Source organism: Diceros bicornis, chromosome 34, assembly GCF_020826845.1.
Source record: "Diceros bicornis minor isolate mBicDic1 chromosome 34, mDicBic1.mat.cur, whole genome shotgun sequence".
NCBI classification, from domain to species: Eukaryota; Metazoa; Chordata; class Mammalia; order Perissodactyla; family Rhinocerotidae; genus Diceros; species Diceros bicornis.
Window position 1 is genome coordinate 4,113,188 of NC_080773.1, and position 26,894 is coordinate 4,140,081.

Genomic DNA, 26,894 nt, shown 5'->3' on the forward strand with positions numbered 1-26,894 from the left:
GATCCGAACTGGCGAACCCCAGGCCGCCGCTGTGGCAGAGCGTGCGCGCTTAACCGCTTGCACCACCGGACCGGCCCCCTAGCTACATTTTTAAATAAGAACATTTCGGTGTTTTTAACAAGTGGCTCCATATAATTGGAGTTAACTTTTGGTAGCAGTTTTGGTATTTTTGCTCTTCAGCGTATTTAGAAAGTAAATTTGTTTAAAGTTTTTGTACAGAAATACTCAGTTTATTACTGTTTACTGCAATTTTTTCTGTTAGGAACCTGTAGTCAATTCTTCCCTTCTTTGCAAAGAGATTTATTTGAAAGACCTGTAATATTTTGCTAATTTTGTTGAAGTACACTTCTCGTATGCTTTGGTAGTGACATTTATACATCTATTTAATTGACAATTTGTCCTTTAAGAAATTATTTTTGACCTTCTCAGTAACTGTTGGATAACAGTGAATGTCCAGTGTCCATTGGCTTTAGCGACCACTGATACTTCTTCCTTTTTGACTGCAGCGTTAAACCCAAAATTGCATAGTCTGTCCTGAAGACACCAGCTAGCAAGAGAAGCAAACCGTGAAAATCTAGACAGCTTTGATTAGTACAGTCCTCAGTTTGTTGTTTTATACATTAACCTGTATAGGGAGAATTTGAAATTGCAATACAGTGAGAAAAGTTTTAGAAGTGAAGTGAAGCATTTTTGAGAGAGGTGTCATTTGAAACTTATGCAGACTTAACCTTTTTAGGCTTTCTATTCCAGTCCAGTTTTAATGTGGCACTGCATTTGACATGGAAAACTCACAGGTTGATGCCCCCTTGTGGTCTATTACCAAAATAAAGAGCACAAATGGAAATAAATACATGTTAAATCATTCATTCCTTCCTTTATAAAGTAATTTTTAAAAAGTGACTTCTGAGGAAAAACAGCAAAGGAATTGTTATTCCTGTATTCCATATACTTTATTGACTTGAAGATTTATCAGATATTATTTTAAGCGTTTGTAACAGAATGTGCATATGTGTTAGCTGGACACTGATGTAAAGAAATAGGTTGTCGGGTAAGCTATCATTGTCATCTCGGGCATTTAACAGGTAGTTTTAAGTGCCTTAAAAGCATGATGAGATGTGATAGTAATTATAGGGCTAGCTCACTACCTTCCCCCCCACACCCACACACCCACACACGCACACCCACCCACACACACACACACACACACACACACACACGGCTTGGGAAAGTTGTTGTTTATACTTAGTCGTTTGACCTGAAAGGGCCAGGAGCTGTATGAGGGATGGGAAGAAATAAGGATTTATATTAGTGAATTGGTGAATTTAAGCTCATTTGCTTTTACTGACGTTATTGGCAAGGTCTTATTTGTGTGTGAGTGTGAGTTTGTAGAGAAAGTGGAGGAGACGTAGCAGCAGCAGTCAGTGTTGTGAGAAAGACAGATGCAGATGCCAACAGCTGTTTTTCCTCTGCTACCCAGGAGGATGCATGATGATTGGAAACAGTCCAACACAGTGAGTGTGGGCCTTGAGATCAGATAGGCCTGGTTAGGTATACCTGGTTTTAAAACTGGTTTTAACTCTTAACAGTTCTTGGGCAGGTGTGTAATATTGGGTAAGTTACTTCATCTCTGAACACAGGTTTCCTCTTTTTAAGAAGAGGTTTAAAACCTACCTTATTGCACTGTTTGCAGCTTGATTTTCATGATATGAAGTCTTGGCATATACCACTGTTACTTTTAGGATGAGGGCAGTGTTGAGTTATAAAGAAAGGGTACCACATGATTTTGTAACTACTGGTGTTGGTAAAGACTCAGTGATAGAATGTATCCTAAACAGTGGTAAATCAGCTTAGAGCCCCTTTTCTTCACTGTGGACTTGGTGCTGTACTTCTGTATCAGTACGTATTTTTTTTTGTGTGTGTGAGGAAGACCAGCCCTGTGCTAACATCTGCCATTCCTCCTCTTTTTTTGCTGAGGAAGACTGGCCCTGGGCTAACATCTATGCCCATCTTCCTCCACTTTATATGGGATGCCGCCACAGCGTGGCTTGCCAAGCAGCGTGTCGGTGCGCGCCCGGGATCCGAACCGGCGAACCCTGGGCCGCTGCAGAAGAGCGCGCGCACTTAACCGCTTGCGCCACCAGGCTGGCCCCTGTATCAGTACGTATTTTATTTATAGATTCCTGCCTGTAAGTGAGATTATATCACATTAAAGAATTTACTAGGTCAGTTATTTTAATAGCTGAAGCCTATTAACCAATTCTTTTTAGAAAAATGATACAATAAGATTTTTTTCTTTAGGAGTAATAGTTGTGTGTTTTGGCAGGTTTAACTTTAAAAAGTAAACTAATGATGTTCTTCCTCAATAGCCATCTATCTTTAAAAAAAAGCTTTTGTGAAGGACAACAAAGTAATGAAATGTTTTTTGTTGTTTTGCTTTGTTTTTCAAGAGTTGCTTATAGAACCAGGCTCACTGTTTTATAGTCGCTTTATTTAATACTTCAAGGAATTAATCTGAGTCCATCTGCAGAAGAAATAAGATTATTTGGAGTTATTTAATTTAACAGAAAAATAAGATGGTTTTTTTTTTTGTAAACTCAGGTATATTCAACTTTGAATCATAAGATTTTTCTCCCTTGTAAAACTTTCCTTGACAGCTAAGTTGTAGAAATTTACTAGTTTTGTGTGTGTGTGTGTGTGTGTGTGTGTGTGTGAGGAAGATTAGCCCTGAGCTAACATCTGATGCCAATCCTCCTCTTTTTTTTTTTGCTGAGGAAGATTGGCCCTGGGCTAACTTCCTTGCCCATTTTCCTTTATCTGTATGGGACATCGCCACAGTATGGCTTGACAAGCAGTGCGTCGGTCCGTGCCCAGGATCCGAACCTGCAAACCCTGGGCTGCCGAAGCAGAGCATGCAAACTTAATCGCTTCGCCACCAGGCTGGCCCCTAATTTTTTCTTTTTGAATAACATACTGTAAAAGAGAACTAGGAGGATATCTCAAAATATAAGTGTAACTGCCTGGGTTCAAGTGCTTTTTGGAAGTAGGTGGGCTATAAATCATATAAGCAAAGATTAATGGTAGACATTCCATCAGGAGGCTATTCTCTGCATTTTCATACCTGCCTCTTTCACCTTTTCCTTTATTTCTTTGGTTCTCAAAACATCTAGTGTACATTTGGATAGTGCCTAACTGAAGTCTCTGTTGTTCCTAAACCCTGTAGGTAATTAATAAAGACTTTAATATAAGACATTATTTTGGCAGTGAAAATTTCTCGTAAATTACGAAATGGAGTTTTGTTATTTTATCCTTGATTATTGGTTCTTGGGGAGACAGACTATTTTAGGGAAGGAAAGTGGAAGTAGGGGGCTGGAGGAGAGATAGCTGGAACAAAGTGAAGGGTAGGCCATAGGGGGCGATGGCAAGAACACATGCCATTCTACCAGGGACTTGTTTTTTAAACATAAAAAGCATATGTGCCAAATTTACATGTTTACTAATTAAAAAGGCTTCCTGGAAACATTAAGTAGACTATCTTCTATAACCTTTAACACTGTCACTAATGGATATTGCATAGAAAATTTCATCGAAGGTCCTTTAAATAATGTAAATGATTATGAATATGTAACTAGTTAATATGCAGCTATGAAAGGATTATCATGTAGAGGTTAATGAACATTCTGCTCTTACGGTTTGCAGGGCTTTTCTTTTTGTGCTTTTGGCTTACTTCATGCTTGGAAACACATGCATTGGGATTGGAAGGCATCCTGACTGTTTTTGGGTGTCATCTTTTGATGGGGTTGCTAAATAGGAACTTTATAAAAAGGATTTCATGAAGATTTTTTTATTTTTCAATTATATTTAATTCTGTTTGTCTATTTTGTGATTACTGCCAAATCAGAAACAGTGAAATGGACTGATGCAGTTTAGGCCTGGTTCTTCCAGATGCAAAGCCAGTACTCTATTATATATTACCACTGTTATTAAGTGTTGCTGTGTGATTGATACTTAGTGAGAGATCTTCATTCTAAAACGGAATTTTTATGCTGTGTTAATGTGTAGTATGGTTGGGTATCTGATTACAGCATGTATTTTGGTACAGGATTGCTGTCTTAGTATTTAAAATGTCCCAAAGGAGGACATTTATTTCAGGAATTAAATGTTGTAATAGAAGAATTTAGTGACAGGCCACCGCCCAAAAAAAGTCTTGTGATTTTGGGTTGAAACATTGAGCATATAGAAGAGACAATATTGGTATTTAGAACAGTGAACTAGAGCAGTGTGTTTCAAACCAGATAATACTGCTGTTTTTTTCACATGGCCTTATATTAAGCATTTTGGCTTTTATCCCTTAGTTTCTCTGTCTCTAAAATGGTGCTACAGTATTTTAGATTATTGTTTAAAATTTTTATTAATGGGCAATTTAAAAACATGGTTAGTAATCTTTGAAAATAGTGTTATTTTTTAAATTGCCATTCCAAGTGTTCTTTTTTTCCCTTATTGGTTAGTGTTCTTATTTGTTTTCTGGGCATTTTGAGAATACTGAAATATCTCTAAGGAAAACAAATAATTTTTGTGCTTAATTTCATTGTTTTAGTATTCTAAACATAGTTTAAACTGGCTTTGAAGTGCTTAAAATTTTATCATAATTCACTGGGGGAACAAATGGGGCTGTTCAGAGCATCTCTTTATCCCAAGTATTTCTTCTTGAAAACGTAGTAGAAAAATACCACTGAACTCATTTTTAATGCATCAGAATAAAAATTACAGGTGAAAACATTTGGAGATATACTGACAAAATAAAATATTTTCACTACTGTCATTTCTTTTTTTTTTTTACTGATGAAACGTGGATGTTACATTGGTTTTTTGTTATTGATAACATTTGCGTATTTTACGAAATATGTAACATTGAAAACAGGTCTGCAGATTGTACAAAATACTAGTTATCTTATATCATATGTCACCTAATAGTTATGAAGCGGGTTTTGTACCGAAGTATGAATCGGAAAGCTGTAATTTGTTCTGCAGTTATCAGCCTGCATTAGAGGGTTATGATAAAGTGTGCTGCTTAAAAACTAACATTCACATCTCTGTGCATTTGACAAATAAAAATGTATACTGAGATGTTATTAAATCTGTAAAGCCACTGTTCTCGTTTTCTGATGCACTGATTTTGTAGCTTTGTGTGTAGCCCTGTATTTTCATGAGTAGTTATCTGTTTTCATGACAGGTGGTCACGAGCTGCCAAGAGAAGATCCAGCATTGGTGAGTGAAAGATGCTTTTATTCCATTTCTGAAACACTGATGGGCTCACCTATTTGTGTTTAAATAAAGAGTATGCTATTTTTTTGTATCCCGTAATTGAATTCTTGTAGTAATCTCCATTTTGAATGCTTTGATACTAATTTATATTGTCTTTCACCGTTTACTGAATTACGTACATTTTCCCTGGTTTCCTGAAGTTTTGTCACCATTTGTGTTTATTCTAATTGCCTTCTTTTTTCCTTTCTTTTCTTTTTTTTTTTTAAAGTTAAAATATTAATATCATTGTGAAGTGGAGACTGACATTTTTGAACCTGACTAGTCATAGAGAACTCTATTTTGGGACTATTTCTTATATTTGTAGTAGAATGATAATCTGAATCAATTATTTTAAAATAATTATGGAAATATGCACAGATACATTTTCCCAAATTTTGAAAAATCTAACAGAGCTTGCTTTATGGACTGCACTTTTTCAGGGTGCAGAGAGAAAGCATATCTATTTTACTGTGCTAATCTGTAGTTAATAGGACAATGCTTGGTAAACAACACGCTTTCCAGTGTCTTCTGAGGAAAACATTCAATTTAATGGTGAATAAAATCGTATATTATGAGTTGTCGTGAGGTATAGCTGTTGATCTTACAGATATCAAATTACAATATATCCATGCTGTGTTTACGAAGATTTTACTGAGAGAACAACAGGAGCTGTCTTGATGATTGTCTGCAGGGTTATTGCAAAATCATGGTAACTGCCCCTTTAGTAGTGAGATTAAACCTTTGGTTATACACCATCAAGCATATAATATTTTAAATTTATTTTAAGAGGCTTTTTCTTCATGCCTGAGAGATCTCCAAGGAAATAATTTATAGTTAGTGTATATCAAATGTTTTTTGGTTTAAATGCACATAGGCTGCAAGCAGTGGATAAGAGTGAAAATCGGTGCAATCTGTACACATCATCTTATTAAATTCTGACTATTGGCTTGCAGAAAATAATCTAAAACTAATATCCACTTTATAAATACAAATTCAGGAACTTCATTAATTTTCAATAAATGCAGTGTTGTAGTTGCATCCACTGTTGGTGTCAGTCTGTCAGCATTTCCATAATGGACCATTCGCTTTTCATTATACATTCAGTCCAGGTTAAAACTTGAAATGCAAGTTCTTGGCCAAAGAATTCACCGTTTTCCCCCCCTGCTCATTGGGCCAAAGTGATCCATTTTACAAGTAATTCCCAGGAGAAATTTTATTAATGTGGACTTCTCTCTATTGGTTTTGGTAAGGAAATCAGGAAATTAGTAAAAGATTGAATTCACAACAGATACTAATTTACACAAATGTGTGAATAACAACTTGCTTCTGGTTTGTTTTGTAAGATTTTTTCCCTGTTAGACTGAGAATTCTTTAAGGCTAGGGGCATGTTTTCATCCTCTTATCCATAGCACCTCCTACCGTGTTTGGCACATTATAGACACCTCATAAATGTTTGAGTAAATTAAGACAGAATACATAATCATTTTATATATAACATCTTAGTTTGTACATAGTATAGCAGTGCCCAAGCCTGGTGAGCACTGACGGACAGAGTGGGACCTTTACTTCCGAGCAGGTTCACATGACTCTCAGCTCAGTCTCCAGTTTTCCAAAGCTCTCCCAACTACAGAGACTTACCATATTTTCCTAGACATGTCTTAAAGTGATATAGTGGGCCGGCCCCGTGGCTTAGCGGTTAAGTGCTCGCGCTCCGCTGCTGGCGGCCCGGGTTCGGATCCCAGGCGCGCACTGACGCACTGCTTCTCCATCCGTGCTGAGGCCGAGTCCCACATACAGCAACTAGAAGGATGTGCAGCTATGACATGCAACTATCTACTGGGGCTTTGGGGGGAAAATAAATAAATAAATAAAATTATTAAAGTGATATAGTGCCTTATCTATACATTAAAAAATTTAAATATTTGTTCCAGTTAAATTTGTTTTTTCCTCTGAATCATTTCTAATGTGGCTCAGGAAACAGACTTTTTCTGTTTGTTTTTAATGAGGATCTGATATTGCTAGAATCTAAATGGCCAGTGAACTCACCAATTTATTATATTAAAAAACTGAAACCAAAGTGTCTCCATTCCTCTGAAAGCCAGGAAATTGCTATTTGGGAGCATTGTGAAATTCTCGTGATATTTTTATTCTCTTAATTCCACAAACAATGATTGAGTTCCTACCATATGCCAGTATTATGCTGCTGTTTGGAATTGAAATACTCCGCCGTGGAGAAATTCATAGTTAGACACTAAACAGGGAAATCACAATAATTTTGTGCTATTTGCTTAGAGATAGGAAGCAAGGACGGAGGCTGGAGCCATTTTTAAGGGTGTCTCACACACTGCATTTAAAAGTGTGTTGCTTTTCATTCTTCCTTAACCCTTTGTGTCAGCGTAGTCTAAAATACAGCTTGTATAGCTAAGCTCCCTTCTTTATGGATACATACCAAAATAATAAGGAAGAGCAAAATATACTATTTAAAAAAAATGCATTCTGATGCTAGTGATGTTTATGCCTATTTGTGCTATTTTAAAGTATTCTTTTATTTAAGGTGTTAAGTAATGAATATTCTAGGCTTCAAAAATAATCTTAAAAATATTTTTATATGTAGGACAGAAAGTAAAAATATTTGCAGAAAAGTAGGAGTAAAAATGGCCTGGGACAACAGGTTCTACCCCCCAAAAATATCTTCCAGAAAATTAGTTCAAATCCCAGAACTTTGGTGAACTAAAGACATTGATGATATTTATTTAGTTAATAACAGATAAAAAGGAAATATTTGAGTCTAATAGTTGAGAATTTGTGCAACACTTTTAGAGCTTATAGTAGTTTTCAATTTAGTGAAGGTTTAAAAAAATGTAAATACAACTTTTTTTTTCCCCCCTTATAATCCTTTTTACTTAACTCAGGAAATAAGTTATTATAAAATCCACACACTATTTTCACATTAAAATGTGGATATGCTTCCCACTGTTTGATCCACTAGGGGCTGATTATTCTGTTTGTAGATTATTTGTAATTTTTTATCTTTTTAATTCTTCCCTAAAGAGCATGGGATTTGGAGTCAGAGACCTGTATTTGAATCCTCATTTACTAACTTTGTAACCTTAGGCGAATTACTAAGATTCTCACTTTTCTCCTTGTAAAGTGATGATGATACTATTTAACTTGAAGATCAAGTGAGATAATGTCTATAGAACACCCAGCCTGGTAGTCAGTAAGTATTAATAGTAGCTCTGAAATTTTTTCTTAAAATTTTAATTGTCAGATGAATAAAGAAAAAAACCCAAAAAACAAAAGCCAAAACTTGGTAAATATTCCTGAATATTTTGTATTCTTGTCATTATCTTTTTTTATCATGATAGAGAGATGGCTTTCTGAGTAGTAGTATTAAAGCTTTACACTAATGTTTTTAAATAGCTTTTTATTATGAAGAATTTCAAACAAAGGTGACAGAGTATAGTGAACCCACATGTACCCATCACTCAGCTTCAATAATTATCAACTCATGGTTTTATCTACAACGTTTTGTTTAAACAGCCTCTCCTATTCTCTGCCCTCACCTCCAACTATTTTGAAGTGGATCTAAAACGTATCATTCCATCCAGAAATATTTCAGTATATATCTTTAAGATGTGAAAGACTCTATATTAACTTTTTAAAATTTAAATACAGAAATTTTAAATTAGGCATATTATGTAGTACAAAAGGGCATAAATGGTATCTAGTTTCTCTCCTGTCCTTGACCCCCAATTCTTAGTTCTCTTCTTTGTAATCAACTGTGTTTTACCAGTTTCTTGCAAATCTTTTCCGAAATTGTTTGCACAAGGGGTGTGTGTGTGTGTATGTGTGTGTATGTGTATTCATCCACATGTGATATACATTATGCTCTCACCCTTTTTGACAAACGTGACATCAGACTGGACACTGTTCATTTAATAGTATACCTTGGAGATTGTTCTCAATCATTAACTCTTATTCTTTATTTCATTCCCATAAACTTCATTGTGTATCAAGTGTCTAATTTTTAGAGTCACCAAATAAGATTTGGTACTAAATTTTTTTTTTTTTTTTTAACATAAATAATGGCCAAACCACTGAGAGTATGGCTTCTGCAACTTAAAATACATCCTTGCTAAGGGGTTATATCCATTATTTATTGCTCCGTAATAAAATTACTCCAAAACTTAGTGGCGTAAAACAACTGCCATTGTCCTGTGTATGATTCTGTGGATGTGCATCTTGGACTGGACTTACCTGTGGTTCTTCTGTTCATCTTGTTTGGACTCAGTCTGGAAGGTGCAGTCTTTTGGTAGCTGGGTCAGCTGGGTTGTCCAGAATGGCCTCACCCACCTGTCTGGTGGCTGGTGCTGGCTGTTAGCTGGACCTCTGTCTGCGTGTGCTTTTTGTCTGGCTTACTTTACATGATGGTCTCAGGGCAGCAAGAATGGAAGCTGCAAAGTCACATTCTGTTCGTCAAAGGAACTCGCAAAGCCAGCCCCGATGCAGAAGGTGGGGAATTAGATTCCACCTGTTGGTGGGAGGAGTGACAAAGAATTTATGGTCATTTTTAATGCATTATCGATGACTTCTGTTGAATGTGTCCCACAAGAAAAAAGAAGTCTCATTACTTGTGTTGATGTGTGAGAATTAAATGGAATATGGCATGTGATGCCTGGCACATAAAAATCATCTGTATGTTAGGCATTATTTGTAATCATAAATTGTATGCATATGAATTGTAAAAAATATATTGTTTTGCTTCCTTTGAATCATCTTAAAAGAGTTTTAAGTAGTAAAGATATCTATGAAATTACCTGAAGCAGACTTAGAGGAAAATGTAGAAAAAGGTATTTTATATTGTTCAAATGTTTAATTTTGGAAAGAATAGCTTTAAATTTGGACATAAAAATTCTGAAACCCTCAACTGTGTGAGGTTTGAGAGAGGGATTCTAAAGCAAATGCTTGACAGTTGTTGTTTTTCAAAGGAAACTGGACCAAAAATACTGTTTTGAGGAAGAGAGTAACTAGTTTCTAGTATAGGGTATAGTCAAAGTATATAGTGGGAAATAACCAAGAAAGCATATCTAAGTAGTTAAAATCACAGGTGAAGATTTGTTGATTTCTTTTTTTTTTTTTGAATTCCTCTTTCAGGTAAATTGTGTATGGATGCATGGATATCTGTATCTCTCTCTGATGTTTTTGAGAGGTTCCTTGCCCCGCAAAAGCACTGAATTATTTCATCTTAACAGTGTTGTGGTTTATAGTATATTTCTCATGAATTACCTGCAACAGTGCTTTCTTGACTTACCTTTGAATGCTTATATAAAGTTTGTTTTTATTTCATTATGTGTAATCTGTGAATTATTGATCTGTGTACCTTTAAAACTTTAAAAAAATTTATTCATGGTGATGACTTCATTATTCAATGTTAAGTGAATTTGGAAACCATATTTTTCAGTCTCTATTTTACTGACTCCAAAGTTTTCAGTCACTGTTTCGTATAGGGTCTTCTGTTTGGGCTTTTTCATTTTTATGTCACTCCCCTGCCCCAGTGGAGCAGAGATAAACTTCCACACCTTCTGAAGATTTTACATGCTTTTGTTGTTGGAATTTCTGTAGTTATTTATGAAAGTGTCTTTAGGGGCATGGGCAAGAAGGAGGAATTGTATATACAAATCCCCTTCTCTGTCGTTCTCTAAGTTCCCGCATAGTGCATGGCTTGGGAGTACAAACCTTAAGTAGGTTTTAGAATTTTTGTGTTTGATGTTTCAAGGCAAATTAAGATGCAAAAAAAGATTCAAGTTGAATGTTTTAAGGATGATTTTTTTTTTTTTTTTGGTGAGGAAGATTGGCCCTGAGCTAACATCCGTTGCCCATCTTCCTCTTTTTGCTGAGGAAGATTAGCCCGGAGCTAACATCCGTGCCCATCTTCCTCTGTTTTGTATGTGGGATGCTGCCACAGCATGGCTTGGTGAGTGGTCCGTAAGTCCATGCCTGGGATCTGAACCTGCGAACCTGGGACTGCTGAAGTGGAGTGCACGAACTTAACCATTATGCCACTGGGCCGGCCCTAAGGGATGATATTTTTAAAAACAAAATTTGAATAAGATTTTTAATTTTTTATTCTGAATATAAAATGAATACATACTTATTTGTAGAAAGATTGACATAAGAAAAGGATAAAGATAAATTTACTCATAATTCTGAAGAGAAGATAATTTTCTCTCTTTTTAAAGCATTTTGTTTTATTCTCTTCAGCTTCTTCTCTATGTGTGTTTATGTCACTAAGGTCAAACTGTAAATGCTTTTTTCTTTTTTCTTTCTTTATTTTTTTGGTGAGGAAGATTGGCCCTGAGCTAACATATCTGTTGCCAGTCTTCCTCTTTTTGCTTGAGCAAGATAGTCCCTGAGCTAACATCTGTGCCAGTCTTCCTCTACTTTGTATATGGGATGCTGCCACAGCATGGTTTGTTGAGCTGTGTGTAGGTCCACGCCTGGGATCCAAACCCGCAAATCCTGGGCCGCCAAAGTGGAGTGTGCGAACTTAACTACTATGCCACTGGGCCGGCCCCTTTTCCTTTTTTTTTTTTAAGAGAGTTAATGATTTTTAAATTGTAAGTAGAATTTGTTACTTCTAGGAGTCCTGTAGCCTTTGTATCATGTTTTTAGAAGAACCACACTAGTTTAATACTTAATGCATTTCTGGAAATAAAAGGAAAAATTATACATTATAGGGGAATTTTCTTTCCTCAAAAGTTTAAACTATTATAAAAAGTCCCTAATTACGTCTCATCGTTTAGAACATAGTCTCTGATGAAAAAGGAAACAGTGTCCATATACTTTGTTTGGACATTTCTAGTGTCCATATACTTTGGTTCACAATTTCCCATGATCAGTTTAAGTCCAGTGAATATGATTGATATATCTGATTATCTGATTGAGGCTACACCTCAATTTGATTTGGCACACCTCATGATTTTTCATCTTTGTCTTAACTGTATTAGGTTTGAAAACTACACTTCTTTGCACTTGGAGTTTTTTCATTTTCCATTCATTTCTTAATAAAATAAGAGCAACTTACAATAAAACTTTCAAGTACAGAAGAGCACTGTGTGAGGATGACGGTGTAAATATTGCAACAACAGTGCTTGACTGATAGGCGGATCACTCAGTGATAATCCAGAGTGCTCATTCTTGTTTTGAGATACAACAGTCTAAATTCTAATTTACTGAAGACAGATGGGGGTGGGTATCAGTGTATGACTAAGGAAAATGTAGGCTGTAAAAAAATTGAGGCGTGCATACAATTTAACTTTTTTTACTTAATTCATATTGAACTCATGACCCAGTTGGTGATAGTTTTCCCAATTTTCTTTTTATTTAAATTGAGTTAAAGATAATTTTGAGAATTTTACATATTTAATAGGTTTAAAACCAGGATTGCTATTTTTTACTTTTATAAGTCCTCTTGAAAGAAACTGAAACCTCGCAGGATCTATGATTGGGCTTCTATTGAAATTAAATGCAACATGTAGGACCTTTTGCTCAGGAAAGGATCTAGATTTCTATCAGTTTCTCATAGGTATCAGTGACCTTAAAGGGTTATGAATCACTGCTCTAAGAAAACATGTTTTGTTTCCTTTTTCTAAAATCTTTCCTTTTTTCTAAAATATACTTTAGAAATAAAGTATAGAAAATCAAAATCAAAATGACAAAACTCATAAATTTTGCTTATGTTTAAGTAGAAACTGACACAAACATTGAGAGCTTAAGTCAGTTATAAACTTTTATCACATCTAAACTAATCTTTTCTAAAAGGTCCCTCCCTTCCGATTTGTTACAGAAATATATATTGGTTGTACAAAATTTAGAAAGTAAATAAAATAAAAATGACCTGTAAACTCATCACCTAGGGATAACTGAACTAGGCACTTTGGGGCATTTGTTTCACACTTAGAGTAATATGTTTTCATGTAATTTTTAAACTTTCTTACTTTGAATTCACATCTCATTTTATTCTTAGAGCAAAAGAATACTGATGGATGAAGAGACTGGCACTTAGGGTAACTGACAGGTGTCAGTCACATGTGCGTGGTTGTTAGCAGAGAGCGCTGAAACAGATTCCTCTGTCCATTGAAAAGCGCAATGGAAGAAATCTAGTAGAATGTTAGCTGCATCTGTCTCTTTTTGGATAATTTTGTGTCATTAACTTTTGAAAAATTACGAGTTTTTGTATTTAGGTTCATCGTTGTATCTATTTCTAATAATAAAGTTTTCTAATGGACTCATAACATATAAAGAGCATGGATTATGTCATCAGCATCTTCTGATGACGTAAGTTTCCTAGGTGTAAAGGAGTTGAGAAAAAGGACTATGCCACCATATTGCCTGAATTTATAGTCGATTTCATTTGACTGAATAGTATTTTGCCATGACCATTGAAAAGAAAAGAATGCTATTGATTTAATACAGATGCATTTAAGTTTTTAATCTGTTCCCCTTCCCACCGAATTGCAGAAAGCACAACAATGGAGACCTGTCTTTTAAGAATGTTTTTATTGTTTAATATAACCGTAACAGTTTGTTTAGACTGTTGAAGAGGATACTTTGAAGAAAAGCATTATCATTCCCTTAGTAATGAGAAGACTTATTTCTTTACCTGTTTATAATCCATGCCTGAATTTAATAGTCTTCTATTTTCTTAGTTTTAGAGGTAAAAACTGTAAGAAGGTTTAGGAATCCACCAAGCCTGATGGATCTTTAACAAAGAAGCATTGAAAAAAAAGTCTTGCTGTATTTGAGCGCCACCCCTGCAGCTGTGGTGTGCGCGTGGCTGCAGAGGAGGCGCTCAGTAGGTGGTGAACTGGATGGAAACAGAGCTTTTCCTGGGTCTTAGGAAGTTCTAGAGTGGGGATGATGGGCTCAAAATCATTTCTAAAGATTGTATATTTACTCACATTTTCCAAAGTCTTTGGGTTTTATAATTTCTTAAATTAAAAGCTAAAAAAGAAAAAAACAATTAACTCTGCCTCAGATTAACCCAGATATTGACACTAATGTAAAGCCCTATTCCTTTTTTCCCTTTTAAGCCTCTCTTGGTGTTTTCTGCTTTTTTTTGTTTAGGATATTAGTTAAAGGGAAAGAGAGTGGTAGGAGATTAAAAAAGAAAAAAAAATGGCTTAGTATCAGTATTTTTTGCCTATTCCAACTTCCTACTTCAGAGTGAAAATTAGCAAAATCTTATTTCAATCAGTGATTTAATTTTTATTTCCCTTTTTTATTACTTAAAGCTGGAAATTGGAGTCTTTATCACTTGCCTTAAACAAGGGATATAGAACTTTGTTTCTTTACAAAGATTTTTTTGTCAGTTGCATTTAAGAAGAGGATTAAAAATATGGAGTCTTTCCCATATTCTGCCATCTCCTTTTTAATATTTTATTGTGAACATACAGAAAAGTTGCAAGAATTGTATAGGTGAACCAGGAGCGCGCGTCTATCCATACCTCAGTCCATTAATCTGTTTTTCTGATGCATGTCAGAGTCAGTGGTGGACGTGCGTGTACTGCATCTAAATACTGGAGCACACACGTCATTTAACTTGCTCTCTCCCCTACTTTTTACAAACATAAGGTATTTCTCGTGGGACCTGTCCTGATCTTCCTCCTTAAAGTCCAGGCTAATTTGTAGCTGCGGTATGTCCTTCTTTGCTGCTGCTTTTTAAAACCAAAGGTGCACACGACGAGCAAGATTCAAAAGAAGTTTGTAAAAATTTCTTATATGCCTTAAAGCAGTGCGTTAGTTCTTATTTTCTATAAGGAACATTGGGTGAGGATGTCGGATGCAAATTAAATCTTATTTGTTGGATGATTTTTTAAAGTTAAGAATTGAAGGTTGAACCTAGTCTTTAAGGATCAGATATGGTGAAGCCAAACAAGGAGGTCCATGTGTTATAAACAAATGGGCTTGAGAAGTTTGTCCTGACTGTGTCTGGGTTTTATTTTCCGTTTGAAAAAACATTATTTTAAACAGTTGCCTCTTTTGACTGCATATTTTAATGGCTGCAGTGTCCAAAAATTAATTATATGTTTCTAAGTAGTAAAATAGGAAAAATTTTGTTCAAATTTTAGTGCAAATAAAGGTCCCGTGCTTAGCTTCTGTAACACTTAACAGTAGTTCTTAGAATCATTTTTGTATTTTCTGCTGCATAGGCTTTGTGATCTTGAATGAGATTATTAAGCCCTAAATATTAGAGGGACTATTTGGAGACAACGCTGACCAAGTTCTTGATCCTGAATATTTCCGCTAGTGGGACCTTCAGAGAGAGAGTTCCTCAAGTCATAATTTCTCCCAGAGACACTGCTTGCCTCTCTTCAAAAAGGGTGGCTACATTTTAAAATCTTCGCGCTTCTTTATGTACATTTAGAAAATTCAAAATTTAAGAAATAGCAACTCCAATGTTAAACTCTTCTCCAGTATGTCCACATTATTATTCTAGAGAGCATTATGATAAGTTTAAAACTGAATATACTTGATTTGGAATACTGACATTGATCTCTTGTATTACCTCTGGTTGAAGCTACTGTTCTTTTAATATACAGAAGAGATGTTTTGTTAACAAGTCCCCTTTTTCCAGGTGTAGTTACCAAAATAGGACATATTGAATGCTAATTTTAATGCCAGCTTTTTACCAGTCCTAGGGACATGTAAACATGTAAGCTGATGTATAGTCTTTGAGCGTTTGCAGAATTACTTATCTAAAAATGTAAACTGTTAGTGTTCCCTAGATTTAATCGGGAGTGTTTATGCAAGCATTGTACTAAATCAGTTATTTACGGATAGTTTCCCGTTTATTGCTCCCACTAACCCTGTCTCCAGAGCCCCCTGAATGGTCACATTGAGCTTTACTGTCTTTCAGTAAGTTGTGCTATTTGTATCAAATTGAATGAATTTAACATTAGTGGAATCTTATCCTAGTGGATAATAGACTTCTTGAAAATTTTAGAATTGGTGTTTTTTGATACTTCATAGGAAAAAGGGATATTGGATGCTCAGTGTAGATGTTCAGTGCTAGGCAGAGTGTTCAAGCCTTTCTATTTAGTTCTCTTGAGCCTGTGAGATAGTTAGGCGTTATTCCAGTTTCACCGTTGGAGAGACTAGGGTAGGGTTACTTTGTGTGTGTTAAGTGGTGGGGCTGGGGTTCACCCTCCCTCCGGTCTGACTTTAAACTGTGTTCTTTCCGGTACGTAGCCCTGTGCATGAAGTTTTTTTTACCATTTTATTCATATAAAAATTTATTTAGAAGGATGATTTTTGTCTTAAACAAATGGAATAAAGACATTTTATGTTTATTTATAAAAAAGAATTTTGTTGGAAAGTTTAAAAAAAGCACTTGAACTCTAGGAAATGAAAAGACTTGCTTGAAAGAATACAGGTCAGAAGACCTAGGTTAAATTCATTGCCTACCTCTCCTTGATAGAGGAGATCTGATTTCTCTTAAAATCTGTCTTTTTTCCATCTTCCTTCTGCTTTCTCTTTTGTAAGAGGAAAATGTTGATAAGTGACAGTCACCACAGGAATATTTTTAGGATAAATAATATATGTGAAATTCCTTGATATTCTTAAGACTAAATGAGATAATTTTATTCATTATGCTACTGTCGCTTTAGGGAAGCTAAGGAGTAACTGAAACCAATTCCATGATGTTTATAGAGTAGTCATTTTGATCTGGAGAGCGATTATCTATGTTGCAATTTATCCTAATTTCAATTTGACAATATCTACATGTTCTTTTAAATTACTTGCTGAATTGGTGAGTTTTCATTTTTGTTATTTTTTTAAATTGACATCACCCTTCTCCTTTGAAAAATTCAGTGCTCTGGTTTTGCCTGCAGCCCGCACCCTAGCAGGGAACCCTTAGGAAAACTTGTCTACAGAGAAGGTTTGAAAACAGGCATCTCGGGGTAGGGCTGTTCATTTCCAGCAGGAATAAGACCTGAGGAGCGTTCATAGTGTGCAAACATGACCATCTTTACTCCTACAGAATTACGTCTTTTTGTTGTTTGAAATTAATTTATTAGGTAGCTTGTTTTGATTTAACATGAAACAGACTCCAAAGCCAAATCAAAATGCTTTTTGTCTTACCTCCACCTCCTTTCTTCTTGTCCCTTGTCACATTAGTGTGAATAACTGAAGGGTTGAGGACTCCACAGTTTTCAACCCGAAGTTTTCTGAGGAGGACTGAAGCGTCTGATCACATTTCGTCTTCATGATTTCTTCTCCACAGCTGTAGTTATTTACTCAGAAGCTTTATTAAATCTCTTCTCTCTTCATCTTGAGTCCGTTTCCCTCCAAACATCAGGCCCTCCTTCGCTCTCTGCCTTGTTTCCAAGTTTTATTTAGTTCAGGTATCTTCTACCTTAGGAAACACTAATTCTCAAGATGGGTGTGTTCTTCTTTTAAAAGCCAAAGTCCCTGAGAGTCTTAATTCTTTGATAAATGAATGGTGGAATAATGCCATTGCTAAACTTTGTGAAAACAGGATTTTAAAATTAAAAAATTCTTTAATCTTTAAATTGCTAAAATTAGGTTTTTGATTAGCTTGTCATGTGATTCATAGCCTCCTCAAGGAATTGTTAATTTGTGTATTCATTTAGTATTTGGTATTTTTTTGTCAACAGGAAGAAGGTAGATAATGACTATAATGCGCTTCAAGAAAGACTCAATACCTTGCCTGATAAGTTGTCTTATAATATCATGGTATGTTTGGTGTGTTTCTTTTAAAGTAGTGTGTTGTTTCTTGTAAAAATATTAACTGTGTAAAGTAAGATGTTTCTTTGCTTTATGTGTATCGATTCACAAATTGCCAAGCTGATGGACTGTATCAGGTAACTACCATAGCAAGGAAGGTTTTTGTTTTACTTTGTAATAATACACTAATTGTAGTAATAGTTGGTATTTACTTCTTTTCCTTTTTTTCAGATTTATATCAAATTATCACATTATGGTGACATAAATGGCGTAAATGTTAGCACAAAATTTGACGTATTTGGTGCAAATTTACTATGTTAGGAGACTGTAATTACAACACAAATATGGCATTTAGTTGTTTAGCCAGAGCAGGAATAGACTATAATGTTGTGTAATTCACAGAATTAAACCCTAGAACGTTGATTTTATATAAAAAGGTGCTGCTAAATTTTGTTTGAATGATCTTTGTATCGATATATTGATCTCTTCATGTGCCCTGGATTAGATTCTCGCATTGCATGAATATTCTTTTCATGAAGACTTTGTTTCTAATTACACTAGCCCAAATGTTTTGTAAATATATTTATTGTTCTTTGTTATGCTAGCCCAAATATTTTGTAAATCTTGTAGACTCATTAAAGCCATTTATTTGTTAATTCCTGCTTTGTGGAAAAAAATTGGCTATTTTGTAGGAAATAATTTTCAGTTTTTTTTATCAAAAGTATTCTTTATTAACAATATTTCATTACTAGTTTGTTTTCATTTAGATTTATGAATAAACAAAAAATATAAACATTCAGAGACAATGCTAATTTCTCTGAAAGTTCTATGTAAATGTGCTGATTTCTTTTCCTGTTTTAATGTTGATTTGTTAACCTAAAACAATTTTCTATAGGTTTTCCTAGTCAAACTTTAATATAACGTTAAATTTCTGTGAAGTTGACATTTTATTTTTCTTGGTGTATAGATAAAAAAAGACCTCAACACAGAGCTTTTAATGCTAAGTGTTTCATAAAATGTATTTTGTATTGTTTTTAATTTTTTGCCTTTTTTCTTAAAACAATAGGTACCATTTGGCCCCTTTGCCTTCATGCCAGGAAAACTTGTCCATACTAATGAAGTCACTGTTTTACTCGGGGACAATTGGTTTGCAAAGTGCTCAGCAAAGCAGGCTGTGGGCTTAGTTGAGCACCGGAAAGAACGTATGTACCAATTATAAATGATGTTTCTTTGCTGGATGTGTATCGGTTCACAAAGTGCCAAGCTGATGGACTGTTTGTTATTAAAAGTACTTTCCATGATTTATTAGTCCAGGCTATTTGTAATTCTGTTGAATCGTAGGTAGTTTTAGGAAAACCAACATTTGAGAATGTGAGCTGGAGAATGGAACATCTGGGTTGGAAATATCACCCACATTAACATGTTTTCAGAAATTACAAAGTGCAAAAGTCATTACACATGGTTTTGTAGATAGAAGTTGGGAAGATGTAAGAATTGGGGGCATTTTATATTTTATAATTGGTTTTAAGTGCTTTCATAGACTTACTTTTAATACTTTAATACACAGAAGGAATTTACTTTCTACTTATTGAACTAAAAGAAATACCTCTTTGCAAAAGTAGAAACAATTCTTAACATGCTTTTTGGTTTAGAAGTTATATTTTCATTTTACAGAAGAGGAGACCAGGTATGGAGAGATGCTACCTAAAACGGCACCCCTATACTTGTTAAGTGGTTTGAGGTCTCTGCCTCTTTATGTTGAGACAGTTCTTTAGTTTTCTTTATCTATGATATTTGTTGGTGTATACACATCCACACACACAATTTATAGTTGGGTAGGTTGGCTTGGATTCTAGCTTAGTTGCATTTTAAAATTAGGTTTGTTTAATACCTAATCTATGTTTTTATTTCTATAATAGCATACTTAAATTGATAGTATAATATCACCCCTACCTGCTTTTTAACCTTTTAGTTAAATGTGTGTTTGGAAATAAATTTTTGAGGATCCTTCTGTATAAATGAGGTCATATAGATAGAAAACAACTGAGTCTTCTAACGCTGAAATTATTTCACTTATACATGAGTGGGTACTAGTTAGAGAACTCATTTACTCAGTGAAATTCTGGGATCTATATTTAGAGACTCTAATTGCAAATCAGCTTCTATAAGTTTATAACTGATACTTATTTTGATCTTTGATGACACTAATCAGAATCTTATTGTTAGACCTGTATATAATTTCTGGCAGTGATAGTTCTTTTGGTGTTATTACATTAAAGTAAGTCCAGTGTGTTAGAGGAAAGAGAATGGGCATACTTCTTTCTTATAGGGGAAGCCTTTCTTTATTTACTGGAGTAACTGCTGATAGGAAGTCAGTTCATAGTCTGTTGAGTTTGTTCACTTTGATTTTCATATGGGTATTTCAGCAAAGAAATCTTTAGAATCAATTATGCTTTCATGTATTAATGGGAGAATACTTTTAATAGAATAGAATGGAGCTTTAGAATAGAGAAATGTTTTTTGGTAAATCACTTTTCAGTATTAAAATATGGTTTTGGGAAATAACCAAACATGATAACTTTTGGGATCAATATTTATCTAAAATAATTTTCAGAATACATATGTATAAATTATGTTTGAGACCCTGTTATGATAGATGAATTCTAACAAGTTGTTTTAGTCACACAGTTTTATAATAATTTATAACTGAAGAAAATGTTTAGGCATATTGTTGTACTTAATATTTATTAAGAAAAGATACTTTATTTTTCCGAAGGCAGAATATAACAAGCTAAACATGCAGTCACCTACCTCACTGCTGACAGGATAGTTGGGGAAGGTGGGAGGAGGTCATTGGGTGTTAAAAAGGTAGTCAAAGTGAAGGACAAAGCAGTTTTAAAACAGCAACAACAAAAGGATACAGAGGAGCTGGCTCTCTGAGAAAGATGATTTCTAACAGTGCCCTACCCTTTGTGCTCAAATCTTGAATTTTTGCCATTTAACATGAATATGACCAGCTTTTTAAAGTTTTTTTTAATTTTTGAAATTATCAGAGTGAAATTGACTTTTTATTTGGTATACCCTTCTGTGAGTTACAACACGTGTCAAGATTTGTTTAACCAGCACCACAATCAGGAAACAAAATAGGATACAGGATATACCACAGTCAGGACACAGGATCACACCAGAAACTCCCTCGTTTTCCTTTTGTGGTCACCCTCTACCTCTGCCCCTGAGGCCTGACAGCCGCTGATCTGTCTCTGTCACTGTTAATCTACCTTTTCCAGAATGTCGTACAAATGGACTCATACACTATGTAACCTTTTGAGACTGGCTTCTTTCAATCACCGTAATGCCTCGTCCAGGTTGTTCTGTGTATCAAAAGTTTATTCCTTTTTACTGCTGAGTATTGTTCCGTTATATGCATGTACCACAGTTTTTCTATTCACTCGTTGAAGGACATGTGGGTTGCTTCTGTTTTTGGCAATTATGAACAGAGCTGCTATAAACCTTTGTGTACAGGTTTTTGTGTGACTATAAATTTTCATTGCTGTTGGTAAATACCTACAAGTGGAATTGCTCAGTCATGTGATAAGTGTGTGTTCAGTTTTTAAGAAACTGCCAAGCTGTTTTCCAAAGAGGCTGTGTTGTTTTACATCCCTCCAACCCCAGCAGGGTATGAGAGTCCTGGTAGCTTTGCATCCTTATCAGCACTTGGTATTGTCAGTTTTAAAAATTTTAGCCATTTGAATAGGTGTATAGTGGTTTTAATTTGCATTTCCCTAATGGCTAATGATGCGTAGCATTGCTTCATGTACTTATTTGCTATCTATATATCTCCTTTCACCTGTTGACGTCTTTTATCCAGTTTTAAAAATTGGGTTGTATTTTTTCTTACTCTTGAGTTTTGAGAGTTCTTTATATATTATGGATACAGGTCCTTTGTTGAATATGTGATTTGCAAATATTTTCTCCTACTCTGCATCTTGTCTTTTTATTCTCTTAAGAGTGTTTTTCTAGAGCCAAAGTTTTTAATTTTGAAGTTCAGTTTATAACTTTTTTCTTGTGTGGATCATGTGTTTGGTGTCATATCTAAGAACTCTTTGCCTAACCTCAGTTCATGAAGATTTTCTTTTAAAATGTTTATACTTGAACATATTACACTTAGGCCTGTAATGCATTTTAAGTTAATTTTTGTATAAGATGTGAGGTTTAGTTCAATCTTTTTGCATATGGATATCCAGTTGTTCCAACATCTTTTGTTGAAAATACTGTCCATTCTCCATTGAATTGCCTTTGTACCTTTGTCAAAAGTGAATTGGTAATCAAAACCACAATGAGATACCATTTCATCCCTACTAGAATAGCTATAATAAAAAAGACAGGCAATAATATATATTGGCGAGGATGTGGAAAATTGCACCCCTCATATGTCGCTGGTGAGAAAGTAACCTGGTGAAGCCATTTTGGAAAACAGTTTGGAATTTTTCATAAAGTTAAACATTGAGTTACCATATTACCCTGTTCCACACCTTGATAGTATTATACCCAGGAGAAATAAAAACATATGTCTTCACAAAAAGTTATATGTGAATGTTAACAGCAGCACTATCCATAATAGCCAAAAAGTGGAAACAACCCAAATGTCTATCAACTAATGAATGGATAAATAAAATGTGAATGTTGTTCAGCAAGAAAAAGAAATGTACCTTGAAAACATGCTAAGTGAAAAAAGCTAGCTACAAAAGACTGTTGTCTGATTGTGTGGTTCCACTTACGTGAAATATTCAGAATAGGCAGATTTATAAAACAAAAAGTAGATTAGTGGTTGCTAAGGGCTAGGATGGTATGGGGGAGAATGGGGGGTGACTTTTAATTTTTTTGAATAGGTTATATATGGACATGATACAAAATTTAAAGGATATTTATTGAAAAACAAATATCCCTCCTTCTGCTGTCCCTTAGCATCCGCTTGGCCAACCTGGAGGCATCACTGTTATCATATCTTACTTATTTTGTGTGTTTACATCTGTAGACTTAGGCATTCCCAGCTTACCGTATACACAACCCCTCAAATGGTAGCACATGTTTTTTTGCATCTTGCTGTCTCATTCTTTTAATGTCTGCATAGCATTATATTATATGGATATACCATAATTTATTTAACCAGTCCCTTACTGATAAGCTTTTAGGTTGTTTTCAGTTTTTTACTGTTAAAAGCAATGGTGCAATAAATAACCTGTATGTGTGTGTGTATGTATCATTTTGTATTTGTGTATCTATATGTGTAGGATAAATGACTAGGATTGAATGGTGGCATGAAGAGATATGTGTTTTTAACTTGGATAACGCTAGTCTGATGGGAGTGACTGACTGCTCCTTTGCCAACCCAATGTGCTATCGAACTTTTTTGAAATTGATAACTTATTATCGTCCCCTTGCAACTCAGCTGACTTCTTTTCCTCCATCCTTCCCTCCTTCCCTTCCTTCTTGCCTTCTGTTTATTGTGGTAAGATACACATAACGTAAAGTTTACCATTTTAAAATGTACAATTCAGTGACATTAGGTAAGTTCATGTTGTTGTTGAACTATAACCACCACCCATCTCAAGAGCTTTTTCATTTTCCTAAACTAAAACTCTGTATTGTAAACAATAAGTCCCCATTCCTCCTGCCAACCAGCCACTGGTAACCAGTATTCTACTTTCTCTCTCTATGAATTTGACGATTCTAGATAAGAGAATAGTATAATAAGTAGAATCATATAATATTTGTCTTTTAGTGACTGGCTCATCACTGATCATAATGTTTTCAAGGTTCATCCATGTTATATCATGTATCAGAATTTCCTTCCTTTTTAAGGCTGAATAATATTCTGTTGTGTGGATATACAACATTTTGCTTATCTGTTCGTATTTCGATGGACACATGGGTTGTTTCTACCTTTTGGTTGTTATGAATAATGGTGCTGTGAACATGGATATACAAATATCTGTTCAATTCCCTGCTTTTAATTCTTTTGGGTATATACTCAGAAGTGAAATCGCTGGATTGTACAGTAATTCTATTTTTTGAGAAATCACCATGGTGTCTTCTACAGTGGTTGTACCATTTTACATTACTACCAGCAGTGTACAAAGGATCCAGTTTTTCCACATCCTCACCAACACTTTACTGTTTGATAATAACCATCCTAATGGATTTGAAACAGTATATCATCGTGGTTTTGATTTGCCTTTCTGTAATGACTAAGGATGTTGAGCATCTTTTCATGTGCTTATTGGCCATTTGTAGAAGTCTTTGGAGAAATATCAATTGAGGTCCTTTGCCCGTTTTTAAATTGGGTTGTCTTTTTGTTGTTGAGTTGTAGGAATTCTTATTCTGGATGTTAGCCCCTTATCAGCTGTATGATCTGCAAATATTTCCTCCCCTTCTGTGGATTACCTTTTCACTCTTTCAATAATGTCCTTTGATGCACAAAAGTTTTCAATTTTGATAAAGTCTAATTTGTCTATTTTTTCTTTTGTTGCTTGTGCTTTGGATATCATATCCAAGAAATCATTGCCAAATTCAGTGTCATGAAGCTTTTCCCCTATGTTTTCTTCTAAGAATTTCATAGTTTTAGCTCTTCATTTAGGTCTTTCATCCATTTGAGTTAATTTTTATGTACTTTGTAAGGTAAGAGTCCAGCTTCGTTTTTTTCCATGTGGATATCCAGTTTTCCCTGTGCTGTTTGTTGAAAAAGACTGTCCTCACCCCATGGAATGGTTTTGGCACTGTTGTTGAAAATCATTTGAACATATATGGGAGGGTTTATTTCTGGGCTCTCTATTCTATTTTGTGGTCTCTATGTATGTCTGTCTTAATGCCAGTACTACAGTGTTTTGATTAGGTAACTTATAGTAAGTTTTGAAATCAGAAAGTATGAGACCTCCAATGTTGATCTTCCTTTTCCAGATTGTTTTGGCTATTCGGTGAGATTCCATATGAATTTGGGGATGGATTTTTCTGTATCTGCAAAAAATGTTATCTGGGTTTTCATAGGGATTGCACTGAATTTGTAGATTCCTTTGGGTAACATTGACATCTTTAACAATATTAAGTCCTCCAATCCATGAACACAGGATGTCTTTCCATTTATTTGTGTCTTAAATCTTTACTTTCTTTCAGCAATGCTTCTTAATTTTTATTTGTCTTGTGCCTCTTTGGCTAAATTTATTTCTAAATATTTTATTTTTTTCAATGCTATTGTAAATGGAATTATTTTCTTAATTTCCTTTTCAGATTGTTCATTGCTGTTGTATAGAAATACAACTGATTTTTGAGTGTTGATTTTGTATCCTGCAACTTTGCTAAATGTGTTTATTAGCTCTTTAACAGTTTGTGTGTGCGTAATGTTTAGGATTTTCTACATATAAGATCATTATTATCTGCCAATAGAGATAATTTTACTTCTTCCTTTCCAATTTGGATGTTTTTTCTTTCTTTCTTGCCTAATTGCCGTGGCTAGAACGTCTAGTGCTGTGTTGGAATAGACATGGTGATAGTGGGCATCCTCATCTTGTTCCTGATCTTAGGGGAAAAACGTTCAGTCTTTCACCATTGAGTATGATATCAATTTAGGTTTTTCATATATTGCCTTTGTCATGTTTAGGAAGTTATCTTCTATTCCTAGTTTATTGAGTGTTTTGTATCATGAAGTCATGTTGGATTTTGTCAAAGGCTTTCTCTGCATCAGTTGAGATAACCATTTGGTTTTTTTAACCTGTACATTTTGTTAATGTAGTCGTGCTGCATTTTGTTTGCTAGCATTTTTTTCCCAGTTTTATTGAGATACAATTGACATACCTCACTGTATGACTTTCAGGTGTGTAGCCTAAAGGTTTGACTTACATATAGGTGTGAAATGATTACCAAAATAAGTGTAGTTAACATCTATCACTTCGTATAGATACAATAAAAAGAAATGGAAAAAAAAAAAAATTTCTCCTTGTAACGAGAACTCTTACTCTCTTAACTTTTCATATCTATCATACAGCAGTGGTAACTATATTCATCATGTTGTGTGTTACATTCCTAGTTCTTATTTGTCTATAACTGGAAGTTTGTACCTTTTGACCACCTTCCTCCAATTCTTCTTCCTCCTATCCCCCAATTTGCTAGCATTTTGTTGAGGATTTTTGCATGTACCTTCATAAGGGATATTGTAGTTTTTCTTTCTTTTAGTGTCTTGTCTGGGTGGCCTCATAGAATGTGTACCTTCCTCTTCAATATTTTGAAATAGTTTGAGAATTGGTATTAATTCTTCTTTGAATGTTCGGTAGAATTCATCTGTGAAGCCATCTGTTTCTGGGCTTTTCATTGTTGGGAGGTTTTTGATTACTCATTCAGTCTCCTTACTTGCAGATCTATTCAGATTTTCTACTTCTTCTATCAGTTTTAGTAGTGCATGTGTTTCTAGGAATTTGTTCATCTAGGTTATCCAATTTGTTGGCATTCAGTTTTTCGTGATGTTCTCTTATAATCCTGTTTATTTCTGTAAAATAAGTAGAAATGTATCCACTTCTATTTCTGATTTTAGTAATTTGAGTCTTCTTTTTCTTAGTCAATCTAGGTAAAGACGTCAATTTTGTTACTCTTTTCAAAGAATCAGTTTTTGATTTTGTCGAATTTTCTCTGTTGTTTTTCTATTCTCTATTTTGTTTATCTCCAGTCTAATCTTTGTTATTCCTTCCTTCTGCTAGCTTTGGGCTTAGTTTGCTCTTGTTTCAAGTTCCTTAAAGCATACAGTTAGGTTATGATTTGAAATCTTTCTTCTTTTTTAATGTAGGTGTTTATAA

General features: G+C 34.7%; 1 protein-coding gene across 3 annotated transcripts in view; it reads left to right on the forward strand.

Moving 5' to 3' along the window:
• URI1 (URI1 prefoldin like chaperone) overlaps positions 1-26,894 on the forward strand; it is a 72,111-nt gene that overhangs the window by 24,122 nt on the left and 21,095 nt on the right. For all 3 annotated transcript variants that reach the window (XM_058529058.1, XM_058529060.1, XM_058529061.1), the window contains 3 exons: positions 5,231-5,265; positions 17,985-18,063; positions 19,121-19,256. In XM_058529058.1, the coding sequence (XP_058385041.1) occupies positions 5,231-5,265; positions 17,985-18,063; positions 19,121-19,256 (250 nt within the window). The remainder of the gene's footprint in view (positions 1-5,230; positions 5,266-17,984; positions 18,064-19,120; positions 19,257-26,894) is intronic.